Here is a 26,035-nt window from a genome sequence, read left to right as displayed (position 1 = left end):
TGTGTCCAAAACAGGGTCAAAAGTCCACTTTTCCGCATTCTACCGCATATCACTCTTCTGGTACATCTTAAATCAGGTTGAAATTATGTTTCGCTGACTTAGTTATGATGTGTACAAACGAGAGAGATCATTTCATAGCGATCGTCAAAGAATCATGGGACTCACAGGGGGTTATGTGTCCAAAACAGGGTCAAAGGTCCACTTTTCCGCATTCTACTGCATATCACTCTTCTGGTACATCTTAGATCATGTTAAAATTATGTTTTGCTGACTTATTTATGATGTATACAAACGAGAGAAATCATTTCATAGCGATCGTCAAAGAATAGTGGGAGTCAGATAGGTTTATGTATCGTAAAAGTCTTTTCTTCCATAAGAGCGCTATAAATAAATTAATTTACGATAAATATTGATTCTCTTCAAATCCAATGATCCTCTTTGATGTCAAAAAATCAATTTTAATACCATTTATCTGTATATACAAGTGAAACAATTTGTCATTATAAATTATGAATCGACTAAGAGGTACGAGCGTGTCCTCGTATAAACCAAATGGGTTTAAAACACACGCCATCCAGACAAATCAATTTTAATACTTTAATTTTATAGGATCACGCTAATATTGTTTGAAAACTGGTATTTGATTATTATTAGATGTGACCCGAATGAAGCCTTCAAATGTCAACAATTTTTTAGACCCCCTATCACCATTAAAAAATGTGCTTAAACGTAGATAATGTGTTAAAATATGCTCTAGACATAACAATAAGGTGATACACCGCACATAATATCGAGTAAGTTATCGGGCAATTTACCTTCCACTCACTGAGATGTGTGCGATAATGGTATAAAACTGGCGGGCATATGGGAATTGTCACTTTGAAATTTCACTCTGACCAGCGTCTTCGTTCTCAAGTTTTCCCCGAGGGGTGTTTTAGTGTAGAAATGGTGTTTTTAGTGTTTTTGTTAATTGCGGTCCAAACTGGTGAGTTTTTGGAACAAAACTGCTTTTAAAGTATACATTTTTAGAGAAAAATAAGGCACAGGGAGGTAGAAATTAAGATCTAACCCCTCTCATAACTATTAAATTAAGACAGGGGTTATTATTATAGGACAGTTATTTTTTTTTGAAAATTTGCCCCATTTAGTATAAATTTGTTCACATAATTGCAGAGGAAAGCAATAAAAGAGAAAAAAATTTTTGGAAATTTTGGACCGAAAATCCAAAGGGTTGGAGCTATGAAATTTTCTGGACAACCGTATTTTATTTTCTTACAGGAAAACTGTTGGTCTAAACAAGAAATGGTTTAAATAAAAGTTGTTCCAATTAATAAGACGAACGCACTGGTACAAGAATTTTTCTAACATCCCTTATACGTCCTGAGAAAATCTCAGAAAACCACTAAGTCAAAAAATTGAATTTTCTCACCACCTAAGGACAAAAATTAATATTTTTATTTTGCCAATCGGTGCCTTGCCTCAGGATCAATCGAAGGCTACTTTACCAATTTTTTCAAAAAAGGAACAGGGACGGACTTATTTAAATTTTTATAATTTTTGAAATTTTTTAACTGAAAAAATCCAAAACTCAAAAATTCCTCTGATTTGAAAATTTCTTTTTTCCACTTATAGGGCAAGAAAATCTAACCAAAAAATCCTTATACCGAAAATCCCAATGTCCCATAGGAAACCCAAGAAAACCTTTTGAACCCATCAAGAACGTCTACGCCAAAAAGGGCTTAAGACATTAATAAGCTGCACAGAGCTCTAATGAGGCCATATTAGGCGATCTAATTAACTTTCAGGTAGCAGCTAATTGCCACAAATGGATGATCTAATAAGTCCAACATTGAATTTAAGGTGGAAACGACCGACAATGAAAGAAAATTGTTGTTTTTCGCAAGGTTACCATAAATTGGGTAGAAATTTTATCTAGTTATTTATTGACTAAAATGGTTATTGTTTCGTCATAAGAGCTTTTTAAAATGGAAATCTGAGTCAAGGGTAAGGCGTTTGTTTGAATTAGATTCGTTTATCTCTTTTGTCCTAATAAGATTCCGTATGTTTGGTCACTGTTTTATCACATATTATTGTCATAAATTAACACGGTGATCACAGGCGCGATTTTAACGGGAAAGCGAAAATCACACTTTTGTGACGTAGCGAGTGACCAAAGTTGTACAGGGGGTTCACTAAAAGTGTCCATATTAAGGCTCCTATGGGAAATTGGGAGTTTTGCTATAAGGGTTTTTTTGTCGCTTTTCGATGCCCTATAAGTGGAAAAAGGAAATTTTCGATTCGGGGGAGTTTTTCGCTTTTTGGATTTTTTAAGGTCAAAAATCAAATAAGTTGAGGTAACTCCCTTCCTATTGGTTTTTCGAAAAAATTGCTAAAATACTTTTTTATTGGGTTTGGTACGAGACATAAAATGATGAAATAAAAAGTTTGAATTTTCCCATAGAATTTGAGAAAATGCATTTTTTTTAATTAAAGGTTTTTTGGGATTTTCTCGGGGTGTATGAGGGATGTTATGGAAATTCTTGTACCTATGTGTTCGTTTTATTATTTGCAACAACTTTTATTTAAGCCACTTCTTGCTTAGACCAATAGTTTTGCAGGAAAAAAATAAAATGTGATTTTCCAGGAAATTTCATGGGCCTAACCCTTTGGATTTTCGGTCAAAAAAGTCGATTTTTTTTTTCATTTATTTTGCTTTCCCTGAAATTATTTGAGCGATTTAATACTAAATCAGGCAAATTTTCAAAAAAAAAAATCGTGAAAGGGGGGAAAATCAACACATTTCCAATCTCAGAACTCCTCCCCGTATATTTTAATAACTAAATTTATTTTTTAGGTGTACATTCCCAAGATTTTGGCTACGAAGGAAAAGACGGTAAGAAATCGTCGATTTAAATTAAAAATTTGCAAAAAATTGGCCGATATCACGATCCGCCTTCGACCACAATACATCGAAGATAATTACAAATTTCACAAGAAAACTTCGATTTGCATTAAATTTCACACATTGTGTCTTTACATTGACACGCTCCAATAATTTCAAATATTAAATCGACTTTTTTCCCTTTAAAAACTCCATTATAGGTCCGCAGTATTGGGGCAACACTTACTCGCAATGCGTGGGGAAACACCAGAGCCCCATTAACATCCTGACCCGACTGACGAAAATCAAAAAGTTTCCCCGGTTGGAGTTCGAACATTTCGATAAGCCTTTGGGGGACGTTAATATACAGAACAACGGACATACCGGTAAAAAATTAATAAAAGAAATTATAGTTTTATGCTGTTTTATAGTACTTTTAAAGCCCATCGGTGCAAAAACCGACCTGCCCACGATTAAAGGGGGCCCCCTGAAGGGCCTTTACAGGTTTCAACAGTTGCACTTCCATTGGGGCGCCAACGATTCCATAGGGTCGGAAAATAAAATTAATTCTTTAAGGTAATTATTTATTTAATTAAAAAATATGAATATTCAATTTTTTTTATAACAGCTTTCCCTTGGAGCTTCATGTGGTCATGTACAACACGGAATATGGCCTAGAAAAAGCCTCGGTAACCGAAAAAGGGCTGGTGGTGCTCTCCTTCTTGTATAGGGTAAACTTCCATTAAAAAAAACACACAATTTTTTCAATATTTTTAATAAATTTTCAGTCGTTTTACAACAGCAACAAAAACTACGAGACCCTAATAAACAGTTTGAAGAACGTGACGGTCTATTTGTCCAACGTGTCCCTCGTGCATTTTCCCCCGTTGGACCAGCTGGTAACCACCAAAAGGGCCGAATATTTTACTTACGAAGGGTCGCTCACCACCCCACCCTGCTCAGAAGTGGTCACATGGATCGAGTTTGTTCATACAATACCATTAAGTTCGAAACAGGTAAGAAATTGAAGGGTTTTATTGAAAGAATCATGAAAATCCATGAATTAGAAGCTTTTTTATATGATTTTTCTTGAAAATCACAGGATAATGGGGAAGTCCCTGGTAATTTCCTTCATAACTTCAGTTCTAGTACTCGGATCATTCTGATTTTTGTGTTAAAAGTTTCTTTGAAGTATTCTACAACTTCCGATGAAAGAACCATGAAAATTCAGCAGTTAGAAGCTTTTTTATTTAATTTTTTTGAGAATTGCGTTTGAAGTTTTTGGGATGATAAGGAAATTTCTGGTAACTTCCTTCATAACTTCAGTTCTAGTGTTCAAATCATTCTGATTTTTGTATTAAAAGCTTCGTTAAAGTATTCTACAGCTTCCAATGAAAAAAGCATAAAAATCCATTAATTAGAAGCAATTTTATTCAATTTTTTGAGAATCACGTTTAGGGTTCTGGTGTTAATCAGGAAATCCGTGGTAACTTCCTTCATAAATGAAGTTCTAGTACTCGAATCACTTTGATTTTTGTGTTAAAAGTTTCTTTTAAGTATTTTACAGCTTCCAATGAAAAAACCATGAAAATTCATAAGTTAGAAGCTTTTTTATTGAATTTTTTGAGAATCACATTTAGGGTTCTGCTGTTAATCAGGAAATCCCTGGTAACTTCCTTCATAAATTCAGTTCTAGTACTCGGATCACTTTGATGTTTGTGTTAAAAGTTACTTTTAAGTATTCTATAGCTTCCAATGAAAGAACTATGGAAATTCATCAATTAGAAGCAATTTTATTCAATTTTTTGATAATCACGTTTAGGGTTCTGGTGTTAATCAGAAAATTCCTGGTAACTTCCTTCATAAATTAAGTTCTAGTACTCGGTTCACTTTGATTTTTGTGTTAAAAGTTTCTTTTAGGTATTCTATAGCTTCCAATAAAAAAAAAACATGAACATTAATTAATCAGTTAGAAGCTTTTTTTATTTAATTTTTTGAGAATTACGTTTGAGGTTTTTGGGATGATAAGGAAATTTCTGGTAACTTCCTTCATAACTTTAGTTCTAGTGGTCAGATCATTCTGATTTTTGTGTTAAAAGCTTCGTTAAAGTATTCTACAGTTTCCAATAAAAGAAGCATAAAAATCCATTAATTAGAAGCAATTTTATTCAATTTTTTGAGAATCACGTTTAGCGTTCTGGTGTTAATCAGGAAATCCCTGGTAACTTTCTTCATAACTTCGGTTCTAGTGTTCAAATCATTCTGATTTTTGTGTTAAAAGCTTCTTTAAAGTATTCTACAGCTTCCAATAAAAGAAGCATAAAAATCCATTAATTAGAAGCAATTTTATTCAATTTTTTGAGAATCACGTTTAGGGTTCTGTAGTTAATCAGGAAATCTCTGGTAACTTCCTTCATAACTTCGGTTCTAGTGTTCAAATCATTCTGATTTTTGTGTTAAAAGCTTCGTTAAAGTATTCTACAGCTTCCAATAAAAGAAGAATAAAAATCCATTAATTAGAAGCAATTTTATTCAATTTTTTGATAATCATGTTTAGGGTGCCGGTGTTAATCAGGAAATCCCTGGTAACTTCCTTCATAAATTCAGTTGTAGTACTCGGATCACTTTGATTTTTGTGTTAAAAGTTTCTTTTAAGTATTTTACAGCTTCCAATGAAAGAACCATGGCAATTCATCAGTTAGAAGCAATTTTATTTAATTTTTTGAGAATCACGTTTAGGGTTCTGGTGTTAATCAGGAAATCCCTGGTAACTTCCTTCATAAATTAAGTTCTAGCACTCGAATCACTTTGATTTTTGTGTTAAAAGTTTCTTTTAAGTAATTTACAGCTTCCAATGAAAGAACCATGGAAATTCATCAGTTAGAAGCAATTTTATTCAATTTTTTGAGAATCACGTTTAGGGTTCTGGCGTTAATCAGGAAATCCCGGGTATCTTCCTTCATAACTTCAGTTCTAGTGTTCAAGTCATTTTGATTTTTGTGTTAAAAGCTTCGTTAAAGTATTCTACAGCTTCCAATAAAAGAAGCATAAAAATCCATTAATTAGAAGCAATTTTATTGAATTTTTTGAGAATCACGTTTAGGGTTCTGGTGTTAATCAGGAAATCCCTGGTAACTTCCTTCATAAATTAAGTTCTAGCACTCGAATCACTTTGATTTTTGTGTTAAAAGTTTAGTTTAAGTATTTTACAGCTTCCAATGAAAGAATCATGAAAATTCATCAGTTAGAAGCTTTTTTAAATAATTTTTTTAAAAATCACAAAATAATGGGGAAGTCCCCGGTAAGATCCTCCATAACTTCACTTCCGGTGCTCAGATCTCTTTGATTTTTATGTAAAATATTTCTCTAAAGTATCCAGTAGCTTTTAATAAAAAAATAATAAAAATCCAAGCACTAGAAGTTTTTTAATTCAATTCTTTAAATATCCATTTTTAGCTGGCTGAGTTCAGGCACTTGACGTCCAGGAACGGCCTGCTGGAGCACAACTACAGACCGATACAGCCTCTAAACAACCGAATAATTTACTTCAACTCTGCTGCAAAAAACCCTATAAAAACGTGGATCAGTTTGGTGCTAATCCTGTTATTTTTAAATAGTTAATTTTGTGACAAGACAAGGTACAGGATTGTGATATAGTAATTGTGATAGTAAAAAGCCCTTATAGTACACTTTAAGCCAACTTTAATTAAAAATAGAATATAATACAAATTATAAAAAGTAAGGTGTGATATTTCTACTTGGTATAACCCTCTCATTATCCGGCACAGCCCTGAATATTTTGGGCTCAATTTCCTCTGTTGTTTTACACTCTAAAATGCTGGCAACATTTCCACATCTATAGCAATAATTCGGTGCAGACCAAACTGTTACCAACTTATCGTCAAACATATATTTAAATCCTGCAAGAGACACTCATAAAACTGGTAAATGTTTTGTTAAAACTTGAATAGTACCTTCATTAACCAACTGATGCGCCCTACAAATGAGCGTCAGAGCATTTATATGCATAAAATCATGTGTTACTTTAGCCCCAAATACGTAACCGGCCCCCCTGGGGCTTGAGGCCCAAGTATTGACCTCGTCTGGGTCAGACCAGACCAGGTCGCAGAAAGCCCCTTTATGGGGAATTTCTTGGTACCTTTCGAGTTTCCGAATTTGGTCCAGGGTTTTTATATCGGGACTGAGCCCCCCATGGACACAAAGAACCTTTTCATCAATGATCTGCAAATGGCATCTCATTTTGTTTTTGCCTATTTACCACTCAAATTAAGCCAACAAACCCTACACAAATCTATGCAACAACCAAGGCAAAAACAAGAAACAACCTTTATTAACCTTAAAAAGCAACTCAACATACCCTCGGGGGCCACATGCTTGTCAGCAGATATTATTTAAAAATAAAAACTTACCGCAGCTAATGTAAGAAGATCAAACACACTGCAACAGTACTTCCAAGCATTCACGTTCCCATATTTAGTCAAACATTCATCATAAAACCCATAGACTTGTGTGATTTGCCTGCTTTCATGGTTTCCTCTTAACAAAGTGATTTTATTGGGATATTTCGCCTTTAGTGTCAACAATCTAGTGAAAGTTTCTAAACTGTAGTATCCCCTATCGACAAAATCCCCCAGGAACACGTAGTTCGTATCAGGGACTTGGCCCCCTTTTCGAAACAATTCTTCCAAGTCATAAAACTGGAAATACGAGTTTGGGGATGAATATTAATGGTTTTTGTGTCTGCAAATAAGACCTACCTGTCCGTGGATGTCCCCGCAAACAGTTACGGGGGTGGAAACAGGTTGTACGTTTGATTCTTCCAATAAAATGGTGGAAACGATATCGCAGAGGGTTTTCAGGTCGTTTTCGGGCAAGTATTTGCATTCTTTCGCCACCTCTATCCAGTTATCAATATCAGAAGACATGTTGGGGCTTTCTAGGCACTTAAATTCACATTAACTTGCAAAAAACCCCGTTTTTATGGAGGAAATGTATTGAAAACAACCTCTGTTTTCTTTGATATGACAGCAGTGAAAAAGTGAGGTTATGATTTGCATGGCCACCTATCAATTTGATGTTTAGGCCCCATATTCGAAATTTTGGATTTTGAATTATGGTTTAATTAGGCCCCTGGGGCTTTTAAGGGTTGAAATAGGGGTTTAATTAATTTTTTCTTTATGGGTATGGCTAGCGTTTTTTCGCGAATTTATACAGTTTCTTCCGGATTTCTTCCCCCGTCCCTCGACCCTCTTGCCCAAATTTGAGTCCCGTTAAATGCGAATTTCGCCGAAAATAAATGGATTTAAGCCAAATCTTTGATTGTAGCACTTAATAAACATATTGGGCAATACATAAATGCATTAACATTAACATTTAATGCAGTTTTAACGGTTTAAATAGAAATAATTTGAAAATGTCGTGGATACAAGCCGGCCAGGAGTGTACGATCGGCGGCCATATTGTTTTCTTATGATACGTCACTACGACTGTCATGTCAATTGTTATTATCAAACATGGCTGACGTCTTGATGTGTAATAATATTTTTAATGAAAGTTTGTTGATTTTTGTGTGAAAATACGCGTTAAATAACATAATTCTTACATAAATAAGTCCTCTAATGTCGCGTTATAATAATTCGAATTTAAATGACGCGTAAACCCCACGGAAATTCGATTATTTCGCGTTTGTTGTGAGCCCTGCCTGACTGTTGCTTTCAGCCACAAGGGCGGATTTTAAAGTGTTTTTAGTGATAAATTAGTAATTAGCCTCCCAAATGGATAAGGAAATGGACCATTTGCTCCCCCTTTCTTCAGGTAAGTCCCATAAATAACATTAAACCCAGAAGGCAAACTTGCCTTGAAACTATTCTCATAATACTTAGTCTTGACCTAGTCAGCTGAGGATACACTTATAGAAATTGGGTCTATTAATTCGTTTAAATCGTTTTGATTGGCACTTTTCGGGCTGATTTACTGTAATTATTAAAAAAAACTTCGGTTACCGTTAACTCGGCAAAAGTACCACCTACTTAAATGCTTTTGGTATGGAGTGCAGTGCAGGGACATTGGTATTTAATATTAATGAAATGGTGCCTTGAGTACTCAGTTGAACTTTATAAAGTACTACTTTTGCTTAAATATAGTCTGAAATTTAATATTGTTGAGGTCTTAGTCCCTTGGAAGTGATATTACAGTGTTTCTATGGTTTTGGACCTGTTGAATGCCATTGCGAGATCACAACTGTACTTGGGTCACTAAATTGCTTATTTCTTCCTAGTTAATGGAAACCAATGAGTTTTTATTATAAAATAAAATATTATTTTGGTTTTTCTGATATATTGCCATTGGTCAAGGATTTTTGTAGAACAATAAAGACTTATTACTGCTATTTTGTGTTTTTTTTTTAAATTGTATTTCATGTTTTGTATGTAGATTTATATGGGTGGAGGTGATAGCATAGATGTTGCTATTAGAATAGTCTTGTCAATAAAAGCTTACAAATAATTTAACTACAATATGAAGAAGATCACAGTAAGTTGGTCTCTTTCATCACCACCACAACCTCCTGCTCCTTCTCCTCCATACTCATAGCTCAATACTTTGCATTCTAGGTGGAAGTAATTATAGCATTGATGTTGCTATCAGAATACTTTACTTGAAAATTTATAAATAATTTGAACTCAATTTGATGCAATAATATAAAGATGACCACGGGTAAGTTGGTCTCTTCGACTACCACCTCCTCCTCCTCCTTCGTACTTAAAGTGCATACCTCAACAGGCTACTCTACAACCGGTTGCTCTCTTAGAGGAGCTCCACGGTCGTCGTCATCATCATCATCCCTTCACCATCGGGGGGTAGCAGGAAATAGAGGCGCGTGCGTCCGCACGCATTGATCCGACGTCGGGCGTCTTTAACAACGCGACGGCGACGACCAATACGAGCGCCGCCCGTCGGTGGCGGCCTGGAAAATCGGGATCGGGAGGAGGAGGATTGTTCAGTGTCGCCCTGAGGTTCGTGCGTGGCGCCGCGACGTCGGACAACGCCGTCACCATCAGCGTCGGTTCAACGGGTCCCGATTGTGGTACAACAGGTACTTTTGTGGTTGCTCTTCTGGATGCTTCTCGAGTGTTTTTGCTGTTTAGTTTGCCTGATGATTAGCTTTTTGTTGTTGTTTTGTTCGCTTTTTGCCTAAGAGTCTTTAGACTTTGACCAACAGGTCCATGAGCACTTGCTCCTGACACTGAAGATGACCATGAATGATTGCCAAGATGATTTCTTTATAAAGATTGAACTTGAGAGGCTAGATGATCATTGTGGTATTGGCAAACATTACTAAGAGCCTTATTACCCCCATCCTGACATACCCTCTGTGTCAGGATGAGGTATGCTCCTAGGACTTTTTTTTTGTTTTAAGGTTGCAGTCATTTCTTAGTAAAGTTTCTTTTGCTAAAAATATGCAAAATGGGCTTATACTATAATTATGTACCTTGGTTTACAAACTTCAATGTATCTTAAGGCTTGTACACCAAACAAGTAAGGGAAGGAGACAGGAATTCAAATACAAAATATGCATTGTTGTTAACAAAGCTTGAGAAATACAGGTATAGCTAAAATAAAATAAAGATGTTTCAAAAATTGTTCCAGTTGGTATATGCAACAAAAAATCAAGCTAAAAATAGCCAGTCATTAAAAAAAAACAGGTAAAACCATCACCAAAGTGAAGGCTCATAAAATATACAATGTAAAAAATGTTTAGTTCCATAAAACAATAATATTATAGTGTGATACTAAAAAAAATACATGAGTACACTGAAATAAAGATAGTAACATTAAATTTGAAAGATTGTAGAGCGCCTAAATGCCAAGCTGTTGTTACTTTGGCATAAGGGTAGATGATTGAACATTTTCTTTTCATTGTATTACCACTGATTTTTTTACTTGTTTAGACCTAGGGATTGGCAAGCTAATATAAGAGGCATGCTGGGTATTATAACCCATATTCTATTTTAGTGTTAATTCCTAAGCACGGTTATTATCCGATTTAAGGCTATGATCACTTATTGTTATTATTGCAGGAGCTTCATAGGCTTTTTTTGAAAAATCATCACACCAACATTTGTCTTTTATATGTACAAAATTGTAACCAATAAATTTAGTTCTCCAGAAATACTTTCCATGCTTTTTTTAAGGATTTTCCCAGGACAAACATTTTTAAGGTTCACAATAGAATGTGCAACTTTTTTAATATTTATGCCAGTGACTTATACTTGGGATTTAATTAGCTCATATAGATTCATAAAACTTGTAAATCACAGATTGTTTGATTCCCAGATGTAAGCTTTGGAGGTATAGTTTGTATTATTCATCTATTTTTTTTGTTAGATAATTGGGTCGTTTTGGCTGTGTAGGTATATGACTTGCTTTTAATAGTATTTACTTCTACTCAAATTTTTAGTACTATTAAAATTGTTATATTAGTTATTGGCCTTTTTACTGTTGATGCATTATAAATAAATAAATAAAGAGCTTTTTGAGAATATCGCGGAGGTGGCTTGGCCCCTGACCTTTATTTATGAATAAATTTGCTTGCCTATAATATATTGTTTTGCAGTTCTGTTTACTTTCTATATTGTTTGTTTTTTAGTTCAGTAGGTACATCCAAGCAATTTCTTTATTAATACAATAAAAACATTTCTCTCACTAAATGTACTATTAAAATAATACTCTAATTAATTCTTAGGTTATTGTAATGATGATTTTTCACACGGATTCGTTTCTATTTATAACAGTATAGATTATATAGGAAGATCCACTGGGAACTGCTAACTTGAATTTTATAAATTATGGTGACCCCAAAGTGGCTTTTGTAGTTTTGCCTTTGTAGCATGCAATTTACTTCTGCTACAACAAAACTAGGACTATACCATAACTTCCATAATGCTTCCTAATGATAATTTAACAAACCTTATATATAAAATGGTCAAAAATGCTAGAGTATATACAGGAACCATAAAGAAGTAGTTGAGGGTGTTGAAATTTTTCAAAAAAAATGGTTTTTTTTTTTTAATTCAAACCAAATGCTCAAAGTGTCCTCACACATCTTCTGCACCTGCCGACCCAAGATTTCCGTAGCAAGGAACCTTGGATCGTTTCTCAGATCAGAAAGTCCGCAGCCTCTACGACTCTAGCAACTAGGTCTTCTCTGGTGGTTACAGGTGTTGCATAGATAAGTTGTTCTATGGCGCCCCAGACAAAAAAGTCTACGAGGTGTCAGATTAGGTGACCTGGTTGGCCAAAGGACTGGCCCACCTCTACCAGTCCACCTGTTGTTGTGGGTCTGATCTAGAAAAGCTCTTAAGCAAAAGTACTAGTAGTAAGTAAGTAACTATTACCGTCAAGGTAATATGATGGCAGATACATGCCCAAACATTAATGAGAAATTTCTGAAACCTTCTGATGTGTTTTAATGAAGATTATGGCTTTGTAGTACTCGGTGCACGGTGTTTTTGGCACAACGAACTGTTGACACTAACTTACTGGTCTAACTGGTCTAACTAAATTGGGCTCAATTTAAATACATGCCAGAATTTAATGCTCTATAGCATAACTTACCGAGCACCTCCCTGCAACTATTCGATCAATCTCTAAAGAAAAACCATCGAATTTTAAAACATAAACATAATTATTACGATTTTTTTGGAAAATTTTAAAACACTGTATTTTGCAATCTCAAACTACATTTTCATGTTTCCTGTATATACTGTAGCATTTCTGACCAGTTGAAAAGAGACACCCTGTATATGAATCCTGTGTAATGATAAACGAGCGTAGATTAGTCGGATGAGCAATCGTTTACACGAACTCTACCTGTTGTTTATTTTCCACACTATAAACTTCGGGCGATAATGATTTTAGCTCAATTTTATTAATCATTCTTAGCTAACGCACGTGGGCAGATAAAACCGTCAATTGGTAGTATTTTAGTTCCACATAAATACCATCATCGAAATCGATAGTTTGTTATTTTACGGTCTTTTTTTAGCGTCGCGACGTCTTTGAAGACTTAAGTTAAAAAGGGCGGAAGTGGGTCAAGAGCACACCCCCTCGATAGGCCTTTTTTGTTATAAGGCTTTCTGTAAGAATACACTTCCTTTTTTTATCTTTTATTAGTTCTAAAGTCAAGCTTAAACTAAAAACTCCACATCCGATCAAAACCGATATTAAAAATAGATAAAATTATTCTTTTTACTGTTTCGAAAGATGTTTGTTGTTCTGTTGTCCACGTCCAATTTAATTTTTAAAAGTCCTTAGAAAACTTTATGAAAGTACCCAGCTAAACCAAGAAATTAACAAACACGACCCAAGTTGTTCACAATTTTTGATCGTAAAGACGAACATTTCTGTAAGTTTAGAGTAAGATTGTATTTACGTAAGCATTCCAATACCAACTGAATATTTTTTAATCCTACAGTTTTTTAAGGAATGATAATATCATCAATATATGGAGGCTTAAGGCTCCCTAGTACCTACAGTACTCATTTACCTTTGAAAAACTGCAGGTGAATCTGGACTAACAAATACCGTTTTTAATACAGAATTTTTATCCATCGGAAACCTGATAAAACCCAGACGCTAAAGCACTAAAAAATTATGATCTTCGATTAATGGCAAAGGAAACTTGTCTTTAATTGTAATGGCATTTAAGCGTCTGTAATCTATACACATTCGATGTGCCCCTGTGTTTTTTTGATCTGTTTTGCCTAAATTCTTCATAGATGTTCCTACACAATCACTATATTGCTCTAATAAAATATTAAACTCATTTTTTACATACGAATTCGTAGCTAAATAAATTGTTCTCATTGAAACTTGGTAACTGATGGCGAATAAATAAACTTGAACCTACTTTATACATTAAAATATTAGGTAAAGTTAAAAAGTCACGGCCTATAATGCAGTCATGTATCAAATTATCATTTTCCACCACTATTGCGCCTAGTTCAGCTTTAGCCGCACCTATTCTAATCCTAATAGTCACTATTCCAGAACTTAAAATAGTGCTTCCATTAAAACTACATAAATATGAATTGACTGCATGCGAATTAACTTGAAGTTGTAATCTGTCAACTTGAAAAAGATGCAAGAACTCCCTTTATCTAAAAGACAACCAAACAAATATGAAATAAAGTGACAAATACTTAATCATTTTACATTTTTCGGTTTGCTGAGTATTGAGTGGCTTCTTACGTAAAAGTTGAATGAATGTAATAGCAACCGAATTCTTAAAAACTATACCTGAGCCATAAAAAACTGAATTTACACTTGACTTTGATCCAGAAAACATGCCTATATCATCCTGTTGGCTGATCGTAAAACAGTCGATAAAATTTACATTTCAATCAAGGTCCAATGCAATCAAGAGGGTTTTAACGAGCTTTTTGCAACGGATTTCCATATAGCAAAGCCCCCCCATATAAAAATTTTTATATAATACTAAAATGCATTTTCCGAATGTTCGCTTCGTAGGTTTCCCTTCTGGATAAGCTTTTCAATTGCACGACTTTCCGAATATTCAGGTGAGATAAGCCGATTTTAATTGAAAACTCTCCCTATTATGGAGGGTAAAAAACAATTTTTGAACTGAAACCGATCGGATATTTATTTAATTTCAATAGTCACGCGTTTTAATTTCGAAAATTAAATAAAATATCGCCGGGACGTCGTACGGTTGCGTAGTTTTCCCCGAAAAATGAAAACCGGTTGTTGTTTCAGATTTTCCAGATTTGTTACGCTAATTGGCTTTGTGCTTAAAAATAACTCAATTCCGTAAAGCAGTGAAAAATTGGTAAAGAATTCAAGGCTATACAGTCCAAAAACTCTCTATGGTTCTAATTTAATTAAGCGTCTTTTTACCTTATTTTTAAAAACATTAAAATGGACCTCTGATTTAATATCACCGCAGGGAACCTTGCGGATAGTCTCATTCGATTTCTACAGATGAACGTCTTGTTCTCATCCTAACAATCTCGAAAATACCGGGTTATTGGTGGTGGCCTCCAAAATTGCCAGATCTCAGCAAATAAAAGAGCTACGACCTTGTGGATAGTCTCAATCGATTTCTACAGATGAAACTAAGAGAAAACCGTTGGAATTATCGTGATACAGCCAGTGGGAGCAGAGATATCGAATTTCAAAGTTTGAAATTTTTCATTTTTTGGGTACCTCCCCCCGTATTTTTTTTTTTCGATTTCGAACTAACAACACCAACGTCTTGTTCTTAACCTAAAAATCCCGAAAATACCGGGTTATGAGGGTCTACGAGCAGAAATAAGGGAATGGGAGCATAATAATAAAAATCAAAGAACCAAGAGGAATATCTTGGTGCTTCCTTGTTGTGATAGTTTGCCAGCTCTTAATAGTGTTCTTTGTTTCTGTTCCTGTATGTTTTTTACGCTAATGCTGCAATTTTATAGAATCAAACTTCGAGTTAATTATCTATTATCCATTTTATGTTTTACCTGATTTGACTTATGTAAATGCGTTGTATGTATATTGGCATCAATAAACCGAATTAAATTTCTCAGTGGCTCTCACTTCTTTTATAGATGAATGTGGTGGCAGCGGTGGTGAGCCAGACAGTGACGAAGACATCGTCACCGACTACCACCAGGTACAACCCTCACCCACCAATAAAACCCACATTTGAAAAAAACAACACTGAACATTTCAGACTTACCAACAGGGCGAGGGTACTCACCCCGCCATGTTACCAACGACTACCACCCCCCGGCCACCCTCGGGCCCTTTGCCCACCATCAGCGTCACACCCCATTCGCCAGCTGCGGCGCCCCGCACCTACGCCGTCCTCGAGGACAGTCTTCAGCAGGTGCGGGAGCTCCACGAGTCCGTGCAACTAATGCGAAATGCCTCGGCAACGCCTGCGCAAACGTCTCGCGAGTTTGCGGCGCTCGCACTCAATCCGCTATTGGCTCAGATGGCGAGGCTGAGTGCGAGTTGTCCCGCTCTAAACGAGGCAGGGGCACAGGAACCGGAGGCTTTCGGGGGCTCTTTGGGGTCCTCGCCGTTGCATCAGCCTCACAGTCGTAAGGGGAGCGGTACGTTCTTTGAGGGTTAAGGGTTTTTTTGTGGTTTTTTTGGTTAATTGGGGCTTTTAGGGGCGCACGACTGGTTGACTCAGCCCGAGCCGCAGAGGAGGAAGTCCTGGACCGCCCTGGAGGATTTGTCGAACACCGGCAAGATGAAACACGGCCGGCAAAGAAGGTAAAAAGGGGTTTGATTGATTTATTGTTTAACTCGGCGCGGAAGCAACAAGGAGATGATTATTAATGGCAGTTTAATTATCTATTCTGTTGTGTTTGTGCGGGGATGTAATATTGGCCGCGTAATTATGTTTCGTCGGCGGTCGCTTTGTGCCTTTATTATTGGCATTTGTATAGGCAAAAATGACATAATATATTCACGAAAAGCTTCACTCCAATCCCCCTTCAGTCTTAAATAAAAGTCGTTAACATTTTATTTAAGTTTACAAAAACCACAAATTGAGAATCTGATCTTAACATCCCAGACAAGACACATGTGTCCTAGGGCATTCAAAGCTTATCTTTTTCCAACGGAAATTCGTTAATTTCTTCAAAAAAATCCAACGAATTTCCATAGGGTGATGCAAATTTCACAAAAGTAGACCGTCATATTATGACCATTGAATAAATTGTGCACTGGACGTATAATTTGTCAATGCAAAGGGATTTACAGTGCTTTCCTTTCAAAACAAACCATCCTTAATAACTTCTTTAAAAAAACTTAAAGAATGCACGTCAGTTTAGATATACAGAGGGACGTTTAATTTTATATTTGACCAAAGTTCTGTCAATCACCTCCAGATAACTTCACTTTGATATGCCGAATAGGAACTCCTATCGTGTGTCACATCATTGTAAATAATGGGTATTTTATCGACCTCAAACTTTTGTATTTCAAATGGCTACCCTAAGTGTGATACATCATTTTAAAATGCATACAATCTCCTATCTAACCAAACTGAAATAAAAAACAAAATCGGTTGACGTATAAGCGAATGGTAAGCAAAAATGTGTGGTAGTAAAAGACATTTTATTAACTTAAACTTTGATGCAAGTTGAAGCGATTGACCATTAAAAATATATGGTAATAGATTTAATAATAAACTGTTCATAACTTTGAAGATCAGTTTCCAGTGATGCGGATTGGCGGTGCAATTGAGTGGCCCGCAAGGTCGCCCGACTTAACTCCACTAGATTTTTTTCCTTTGAGTTTATTTTAAAAGCAAAGTTAATAAAACTCCACCTGAAAATATTAGGATCGAATTATTCACGAGTGTGGAGGTTTTAGCGGACAAACACTTGCGCCAATTTTTTTACACCTTCGCTGTTTATAAGTCTATAAACTTAAATTTTTTTTACACCGTTGGGTGATAGATTGTATGCGATTTAAAGTGATGTATCACATTATAGGATAGCCATTTGATATACCAAAGTATGATCTAAAAATATAAAATATTCGCTCACTGGTCTGTCAACCGATTTAATTTTTTTTTGGGACTGTTCAATCAAAGTGGGGTTAGCTGGAGGTGATTGACAGAACTTTGTCAAATATAAAATTAAACATCCCCCTGTATATCTAAATTAACGTATTTTTGTAAGAAGTTATTATGGGTGGTTCGTTTTGAAATGGAAGCACTCTATATAGAGAGTGTGCCCAAAAGGTCTTTACACAATCTCACCACATATTTGGACATATATGGACATGTCGATTTATAGTTTGTACCGATACTCCGTTGGAGGATGTGGGCTGTCTGGGATATTCTCGAAAAGCTTTGCTTCAATCCCCTTGAGTCTTAAATAAAGTTGTAGGGTAGCATTTTTTGAATATTTCCCGTCAAAAATAACGTCACTTTTTGCGATTCGACCCTCAAGCATCTCCTTAAGCTCAACATCATTTTTCCAACTCACATACAAGAGATAATTTTTATTTACAGTCTATCTACCACTTTTACAATTTATTGCAGTCGGATGATATAATTGAAAATGTTCCCTTTGTCAGTTGCTTGAAAAAAATATTCAACAAAACCGTTTATTTGGAAAAATATTCGGACATTTATACGATCACCGTTAATTGATTAAATGCACTTAACTGCTAGGAAGAAGTTCTCCTGTATTCATTGAAAAATTATTGAATTTATTCGACTGCTTGAAAGTACTCAAAATATTCGTCCAGGCAGTTGAACCAATTACACTCTTTGCTCGTTGAGAAATGATTGAATCCACTAAGGTGCCTCGAAGAAATTAAAATATTCTTCCAGGCAGTTGAGTCAATTACTCTCTTGGTTCACTGTGACATAATTGAATTCATTCAACTACCTGGAAATAATTAAAAAATTCTTTTAGGAAATTTTTCAGCTATGGCTAGAATTATTTCGCGTATTTTTTCATATTCAAATAAACGTTTTTGTTGAATATTTTCCCAAGTCACCTACAAGGAAACGAAAGGAGGGAAAAAAAGTAAACTCAAAGTCCAAGTCTCATAAATCAGCGTCTATTAAAGGTTACGCGTTTTGGTCATATACTTAAGTCTCTTTGAGAGTAATGGATGATTATTTTGACCTACAAGGAAATATTTTCGCTATTATCTACACAAAATACTTCAAAAAATGTGTTTAAGTAAAGTCATTACCTTTCATAGATATTGTTTCGAAATTAATTGGTCCTATCATTTTTTGGATGATATCACAATTTCGTGCTCTCTATTCGACAAACCTTTACTCCAATCCTTTCGAGTCTTGAATAAAAGTGGTAGGGTAGCATTTTTTGAACATGTCACGTCAAAAATAACGTCACTTTTCTCAATTCGACCCTAAAGCATCTCCTTAAGCTCGATGGAATCCGAGGCGGACGAGTCCTCACTGATAGACAACGTGGACGGTAGTACCGTAAGGTTATTGGGGCCGGACGCGGCCCCGTTGATAATCCGCCACCGCACCAGGACGGCCACGGGGGGCGCCAGCACCCATTCGCTTAACGAGGCTGACCTACAGGTGGGGGAAAAAACCCCCCGATTTCGAGGGGTTTTAAGACGATTTTTTTGTCTTTTAGAACGATTTCAATAAATTAAAAGCGAAACGGGAAGCGGAACAGATGCGCCTCCTACCGGCCAGGTTACCGTTGCAAAAGTCGATCTCCACCCCGTCGATTATCGCCGTGAGGGACTTGGCCCCGGAGCCCGCTTTGGGGGGCGCCCAACCCACTTTACCCATGTAAATATTTTTCTGTTTCGTTTTCAAATATTTTTTTTTTGAAAGTTGACGCACAGATTTTTTTTCGATTTTCACACCCGCTTTAAATGGGGGCGAAAACGCATTTTTTTCGTTGCCGCGTTTTCACCCTCGCCATTTGGCCCCGAATATACAGGGTGATTGACGACCGATGGTACGTTAGCTGTATATAGAAAACGGAACGTAGTATTGTTCTGAAAATTTGATAACCGTGGTAACAGACAATGCTTTATCGGTTTAAATTATCTTCAAAACTGCTTATATAGAAAAATGGCAACACCTTCGATTTTTTAAATAAAACACCCTATATGTTTTGAAATATTTTGATTCTCTGCTGCATTTTCAGTATTTTTTATCATACTTCTCTATACCTACAGTATTGTGCAAAAAGATAGCAACATTGAACTTTCCTGTTATATATCTTTTATAATCTATTTTATAAGTAAGGTTTATTTATATTATTTACAAGAATAGTTAATAGTTAGAGCCTGTTTTTTGTATCATAATAAATAAAACACCAAATTATTTTATGCAAATTTATTATTCAAAAATATAGCAACAAAAAATAGTTTTGATTCTAAAAAAATATAACCCAACTAAATTAAAATCAATTCAATATCTCGTGTAGTACCCCTTCTCCTTTATAACATCTGCACATCGTCTTGGCATGGACTCAATTAATTTCATTATATAGTCATTGTTCACTTCTTTCCGAGCCTTTTCCACTATTTCAAAGAGAATATTTGTATTAGAGCATGTTAGGTGCCTGCTTTTGGTGTCAATGTAATGCCATAAATTCTCTATAGGGTTTAGGTCTGGCGATTGAGATGGCCAGACCATTACATTTATTTTTTCATCGGATAGCCACCTCTTAACAAATTGAGACGCATGTTTTGGATCGTTGTCGTGCTGAAATATGGCTGTTACTGGCATGACTTCATCCATATATGGCACTAAATGTGTTTGAAGAATGTCTTTGTACATAAAACGATCCATTTTGCCCACTCTGTTCTCTGGAGGGGTCTGACGTATATCACTTCATCAGTCCTGAATAAATTATATTTAGATTCATCACTAAATACGACTTTCTTCCAATCAGCTATAGACCAGTGGACATGAGATTGGGCAAAGTGAAAACGAGCCTTGACGTTCTTCTTTGGTAGTTGTAGGTAAGTTGGCATCAAGTAATCTTCTCCTTACGGTACTGGAACTAAGGTTTACTTCTTCACCCTCTTTTAATTTTGCCAAAATTTGGGAAGAAGACAAAAAAGGATTTTCTTTGGAAATTCGTAGCAGCTGCCTATCCATCCTCAAATTTGTTTTTCTGGGTCTACCGGGAATTCTGGGGCGCCGTTGCAGCTGTTCCAGAAAGGCGAAATTTTTTGCAAACTCTGGATACGATTGTCACTCTGCCTAACACCATTTTCGTAATGCTCCACAATAATTTTTCTTACATCACCAGAGACGGTTTTTGAGCGACCCATTTTAAGTTAATTCTGAGATTCAAAAATAACAACTTTACAGCAGGGAAATCGATATTTAACTGATAAAATAAATGCGAAACAAGAATTTTGCTATATTTATGCACATTGTCTAAATAAACAAAACATGAAGTTCCTTACTCTGCATTGGCATTCTTATAGTATCTCGGTATATTTATAAATAATAAAGAGGCGTGTACTTAAAAGTAAAGAAATAATATGGAATAAATGAAGGAGCAAATAATATTTTTGAAAACATCGCTTGTTGCTATATTTATGCACAATACTGTACATATCTTAGGCGGTTTTCGAAAAAAAAAATTTGCGTGTTTTTTGCTTAAAACCAAGGGATAACTAATTGTTTATTTCTCTATCTTGATTAACTTTCTTTAGTCTGATTCAATCAGCATTATACTGAGTCGTCGAAGATTAAATTAAAATCGTTCATTTACTAAAATGGTGAACAGTGATTTTTTTTAAATGGAACACCCTATGCTTTATTTTGTATTTTAATGGACTGTTAAAATATCTTTAATTTAGTATAACATATTGCTATACTTAAGTAGCCGCGTTTTAAAAATAATATTTTAAACATTTTTATTTTATAAATTATTTAGGTATGAAAATGTCATAAATTTCCTGTATTAATACTTTTTTTTACTACGTTACGTTTTCCATATACGGCTGACGTACCATCGGTCGTCAATCACCCTGTACAGGGTTATTCACCACATACGACACGGAATATTTTGGCTAAACTACAGTGTAAATTAAGCAACTTACTGCCTTGTAAAAACCGTATAATAATAATTTAAACCTAATTTTTCAACGTCCTGTATAAAACAGTAACTTTTTTACAAATGAAATGTAAAATTTAATAGTTTAGTACTCCTCAGTGCAAACATGGTAAAAAAAAGACAACACATGTTTATTTACACATGTAATGTTTAGGCTGGATAAACCTTTATAAAACCGACCTTTATTTACGATGTAGAATCGAAAAATCAGATAATATACAGGATGTTCTATTTATATAAATACAACTTTGATATGTTTCTGCACTTTATAGAAATAATTTTAAAAGATACTTCTGAACGCCTCTAATAATCCCATTTTTTTAAAAAACATTTTTACTCTATAGTTTAGCCAAAATATTCCATGTCGTATATTGTAAATAACCCTGTAGAGTAATGTAGTGCATGTTATGCTTGGCTCGCTGTATAGGGGGAGACCCAGCGGAACCGAGAGCGAAACCGAAGAGGAGGGCAGCAGATCATCCAACATCCCTCACTACGACATCAACTATCAGCAGCATCTGCACGAGTGAGTAATCGAGTCCTTTTTTTTTACTTTGAGGGCCAGTAGTCCTCAAAAGAGAGTAATCAGTTGTCTTGCTGCTGGCTCTCAGGGTTTTTGTTGCATGGCTTGCTAACCATTGATTATAATAAAGTTCCTAAGATGTTTTATTAATTAAAATTGACCCGGTAGTAAATGAATGAAACTAACTTTTTCTGTACGTCACGATTAATAATTTTACACCCCATAAACTGAGATAAACCCAACCTCAATTTAGCATCCCCTACGATCGGCATTCGGAAAAGAGGCGAAAAAGAGGCAGCCTCTTCTTCAGAAAAAAGAAGGTACCTAGCACCGTTCCTTAACATTTAAAACTGAATTACTCAACTTCCCTTTACGTTTTTTAGGACAAAACCAAAAAATTCTCCAGTCACCAGTGGGTCTCGGCCTGCTACGGTTCCTCACACGTATGTGACGTATGTGCCAAACCTTTAAGCAATAAACCCGCGTTGTACTGCGAATGTAATAGCCCCAAAATTTAAAAAAATAAACAACTTATAATAAAACTATAATTTTTCCAGTATGTGGTACCACCGTACACCAAAACACTTGCAAAGACAACATCCTGGAGTGTGTCAATGTAAAAATGAAAGGGGCTAAAGTAAGTGCCCATTAAACTACTGCAGCACGCTCTAAAAGGGTTTTTTTAAAATGTTTTAGAGTACTAGTAAACTGACCGGTTTCGGCGTTCCGTTATCCTCAGTGAAGAACAGCGGGTCAAAACGCGGTTCTGGTGTGTCGAACTCGATGAGCAGCTCGACAAGGTACGTGCATTTCAATTACAACCTCGAAATATTGAGGTTGACTCGCTTTTTTTTAAAAACAAACCGTTTAGTTACAGATAAAAAGCGTCGAATTATTTCTGTAAAAAGAACTTAATAAATATGTAATTTTTGTGTAGATTTGTGTTTTTCAGTTTAGACTTTTTTTGTAGACTTTAGGCGATTGGCATGTAAGATCAAATACTTGCGAAAATCTACTTGTTTTAGTGTTGTACAGGGTCGGGTCTGAGTGTTATTAAGGTGCCCAAAAGGTTTATTTTTTGGTTATATGGTTTTTGTTGTGGTGGAGTATTTTAACTATACTATAGCTGGGAATATTGGTCAGAATTTTAGTGAATTTGGTTCTTTTTCACTTGGAAAAACTTGGTTTTGATGGAGACATTGTGTTCTACTGTACTTAGAGAGTTGATTTAAAGACTACCAGTAAGGAAATCATTAATTATAATAATCTGGAAAGTTTCAAGTACCTACTTGAAAAAAAAGTCAAAATTTTGGGCAATTTTGGGTTTTTTCATGTGAAAAAATTTGGTTTTCGGGGTCAAAATCTGTTCTAATATACTTAGAGAGTTGATTTAAAAACTACCAGTAAGGAAATCATTAATTATAACAATCTGGAAAGTTTCAAGTACCTACTTTAAAAAAAAGTCAAAATTTTGGGCAATTTTGGGTTTTTTCATGCAAAAAATTTTGCTTTTGGGGGACAAATTCTGTTCTAATATACTTAGAGAGTTGATTTAAAAACTACCAATAAGGGAATCATTAATTATAATAAGCTGGAAAGTTTCAAGTACCTACTTCTAAAAAAAGTCAAAATTTTGGGCAATTTTGGGTTTTTTCATGTGAAAAATTTTACTTTTCGGGGTCCAAATCTGTTCTAATATACTTAGAGAGTTGATTTAAAAACTACCAATAAGGAAATCATTAATTATAATAATCTGAAAAGTTTCAAGTACCTACTTCAAAAAAAAGTAAAAATTTTGGCCAATTTTGGGTTTTTTCATGCAAAAAATTTTGCTTTTGGGGGACAAATTCTGTTCTAATATACTTAGAGAGTTGATTTAAAAACTACCAGTAAGGAAATCATTAATTATAATAATCTGAAAAGTTTCAAGAACCTACTTCAAAAAAAAGTCAAAATTTTGGGCAATTTTGGGTTTTTTCATGTGAAAAAATTTGCTTTTCGGGGTCAAAATCTGTTCTAATATACTTAGGGAGTCGATTTAAAAACTACCAGTAAGAAAATCTTTAATTATAATAATCTGGAAAGTTTCAAGTACCTACTTCTAAAAAAAGTCAAAATTTTGGGCAATTTTCGGTTTTTTCATGCAAAAAATTTTGCTTTCGGGGGACAAATTCTGTTCTAATATACTTAGAGAGTTGATTTAAAAACTACCAGTAAGAAAATCATTAATTATAATATTCCGGAAAGTTTCAAGTACCTACTTCAAAAAAAAAATCAAAATTTTGAGCAATTTTGGTTTTTTTATGTCAAAAAATTTGCTTTTCGGGGTCAAAATCTGTTCTAATATACTTAGAGAGTTGATTTAAAAACTACCAATAAGGAAATCATTAATTATAATAATCTGGAAAGTTTCAAGTACCTACTTCTAAAAAAAGTGAAAATTTTGGGCAATTTTGGGTTTTTTCAAGTGAAAAATTTTGCTTTTCGGGGTTAAAATCTGTTCTAATATACTTAGAGAGTTGATTTAAAAACTACCAATAAGGAAATCATTAATTATAATAATCTGGAAAGTTTCAAGCACCTACTTTTAAAAAAAGTCAAAATTTTGGACAATTTTGGGTTTTTTCAAGTGAAAAATTTTGCTTTTTGAGGTCAAAATCTGTTCTAATATACTTAGAGAGTTGATTTAAAAACTACCAATAAGGAAATCATTAATTATAATAATCTGGAAAGTTTCAAGTACCTACTTCAAAAAAAAGTCAAAATTTTGGGCAATTTTGGGTTTTTTCATGTGAAAAAATTTGCTTTTCAGGGTCAAAATCTGTTCTATTATACTTAGAGAGTTGATTTAAAAACTACCAATAAGGAAATCGGTAATTATAAGAATCTGGAATGTTTCAAGTACCTACTTCAAAAAAAAGTCAAAATTTTGGGCAATTTTGGGTTTTTTCATGTGAAAAATTTTGCTTTTCGGGGTCAAAATCTGTTCTAATATACTTAGAGAGTTGATTTAAAAACTACCAATAAGAAAATCATTAATTATAATAATCTGGAAAGTTCCAAGTACCTACTCCAAAAAAAAGTCAAAATTTTGGGGAATTTTGGTTTTTTTCATACAAAAAATGCTTTTGGGGGTCACTGTGTACTTAGATAGTTAATTTAAAAACTACCAATAACAATTCAAAAGGCCTTTAATACACTTTAAGACCGACCCTGGGATACTAAATCTCATCTTTTCATACTTTTAGAACGAAACGCCATTTCAATATAAAAAAAAAGAACCTGCGCTAAAATTTAGGCTTAGATGTACATAAACGTATTGATTACAATAAAATGCCCCCCCCTATATTAAAACCAACCTTGTATAATATACCCCCTTACACGTATACTTCCTCTTCCATCTGTCTTTTTTCCTGTCCGGCTTCGTAGCTTCTAGCTTCTTTTATTTCGGTTTATTTTAAATGTATTTTATTGTGTTGTGTACTTAAGCGCCAGGAATGATTTTTTTTTGTGTGTCATGTGTCCGTAAGAAAAAAAATATGGGCGAGGCTAATAATAAATATATTCCTCTACCGCCCACCCCCCCATTCTCCTTAATTTAGGAGGAGTCAGCTGTGCTATTCACCGTGGCGCAGGGTCGCCACCAAACTGGGAGTAAAGTAAGTTTCCCCTCTACCCTGTCTTTATAGCTCTTTCGCTCTTACTCTCTCTCTCTCTCTTTTTCAAGTTTACTCATCTCTGTCTCTCTCTTTTGCTCTCTGTGAATTCGTTGAGTGGTTTCATTGAAAGAAACTTCTTCTAGACAAGGAGACTCAACGATTCGCACGCTGGTTGGTAACATTATTTCAAGCTTTTTGACGCCAAACACCCTTTTTCTTCAAGTCTCTTTTATTTTGTGCCCCCCTTAATTTATTACTTGTTTGTACAGCACGTAAGGCAGCTCATCTTTTTTTTTTGTTTTGTTTTAAAAAAGCAGCTCCTGTTTTTCTTTCGTTCCATACC

At 34.9% G+C, this 26,035-nt stretch overlaps 3 protein-coding genes across 5 annotated transcripts in view; 2 read left to right on the top strand and 1 right to left on the bottom strand.

Annotated features, from left to right (window-relative positions):
* The first annotated feature begins 649 nt into the window (after positions 1-649).
* LOC126747216 (carbonic anhydrase 1-like) lies at positions 650-6,623 on the top strand. The gene is made up of 7 exons (XM_050455725.1): positions 650-985; positions 2,855-2,893; positions 3,103-3,267; positions 3,313-3,457; positions 3,510-3,612; positions 3,670-3,897; positions 6,338-6,623. Exons 1-7 carry the CDS (start codon positions 865-867, stop codon positions 6,500-6,502), a joined length of 966 nt encoding a protein of 321 aa, XP_050311682.1. The 5' UTR covers positions 650-864; the 3' UTR covers positions 6,503-6,623.
* Positions 6,567-8,299, bottom strand: LOC126747217 (serine/threonine-protein phosphatase 6 catalytic subunit). The gene is made up of 4 exons (XM_050455726.1): positions 7,660-8,299; positions 7,312-7,599; positions 6,856-7,123; positions 6,567-6,801 (listed from the first exon to the last, which is right to left on the bottom strand). The coding sequence occupies exons 1-4, from the start codon at positions 7,825-7,827 to the stop codon at positions 6,611-6,613; spliced, it is 915 nt and encodes a 304-aa protein (XP_050311683.1). The 5' UTR covers positions 7,828-8,299; the 3' UTR covers positions 6,567-6,610.
* Positions 8,300-8,435: 136 nt separating this feature from the next.
* Positions 8,436-26,035, top strand: part of LOC126747215 (rho guanine nucleotide exchange factor 18) — a 33,631-nt gene continuing 16,031 nt past the window's right edge. For 2 of the 3 annotated variants that reach the window (XM_050455721.1, XM_050455723.1), the window contains exons 1-11: positions 8,436-8,716; positions 15,511-15,575; positions 15,636-16,020; positions 16,081-16,186; positions 18,821-18,995; positions 19,054-19,214; positions 21,938-22,036; positions 22,287-22,353; positions 22,417-22,531; positions 22,591-22,670; positions 22,730-22,833. In XM_050455721.1, coding sequence (XP_050311678.1) covers positions 8,677-8,716; positions 15,511-15,575; positions 15,636-16,020; positions 16,081-16,186; positions 18,821-18,995; positions 19,054-19,214; positions 21,938-22,036; positions 22,287-22,353; positions 22,417-22,531; positions 22,591-22,670; positions 22,730-22,833 — 1,397 coding nt within the window. In that variant the 5' untranslated portion in view covers positions 8,436-8,676. The remainder of the gene's footprint in view (positions 8,717-15,510; positions 15,576-15,635; positions 16,021-16,080; positions 16,187-18,820; positions 18,996-19,053; positions 19,215-21,937; positions 22,037-22,286; positions 22,354-22,416; positions 22,532-22,590; positions 22,671-22,729; positions 22,834-26,035) is intronic. The other variant, XM_050455724.1, reaches the window with a different exon arrangement.

The sequence above is a fragment of the Anthonomus grandis genome, chromosome 19 (assembly GCF_022605725.1).
Source record: "Anthonomus grandis grandis chromosome 19, icAntGran1.3, whole genome shotgun sequence".
NCBI classification, from domain to species: domain Eukaryota; kingdom Metazoa; phylum Arthropoda; class Insecta; order Coleoptera; family Curculionidae; genus Anthonomus; species Anthonomus grandis.
Note: the sequence above shows the minus strand (reverse complement) of the source record. Positions and strands in the feature narration are given on the sequence as shown.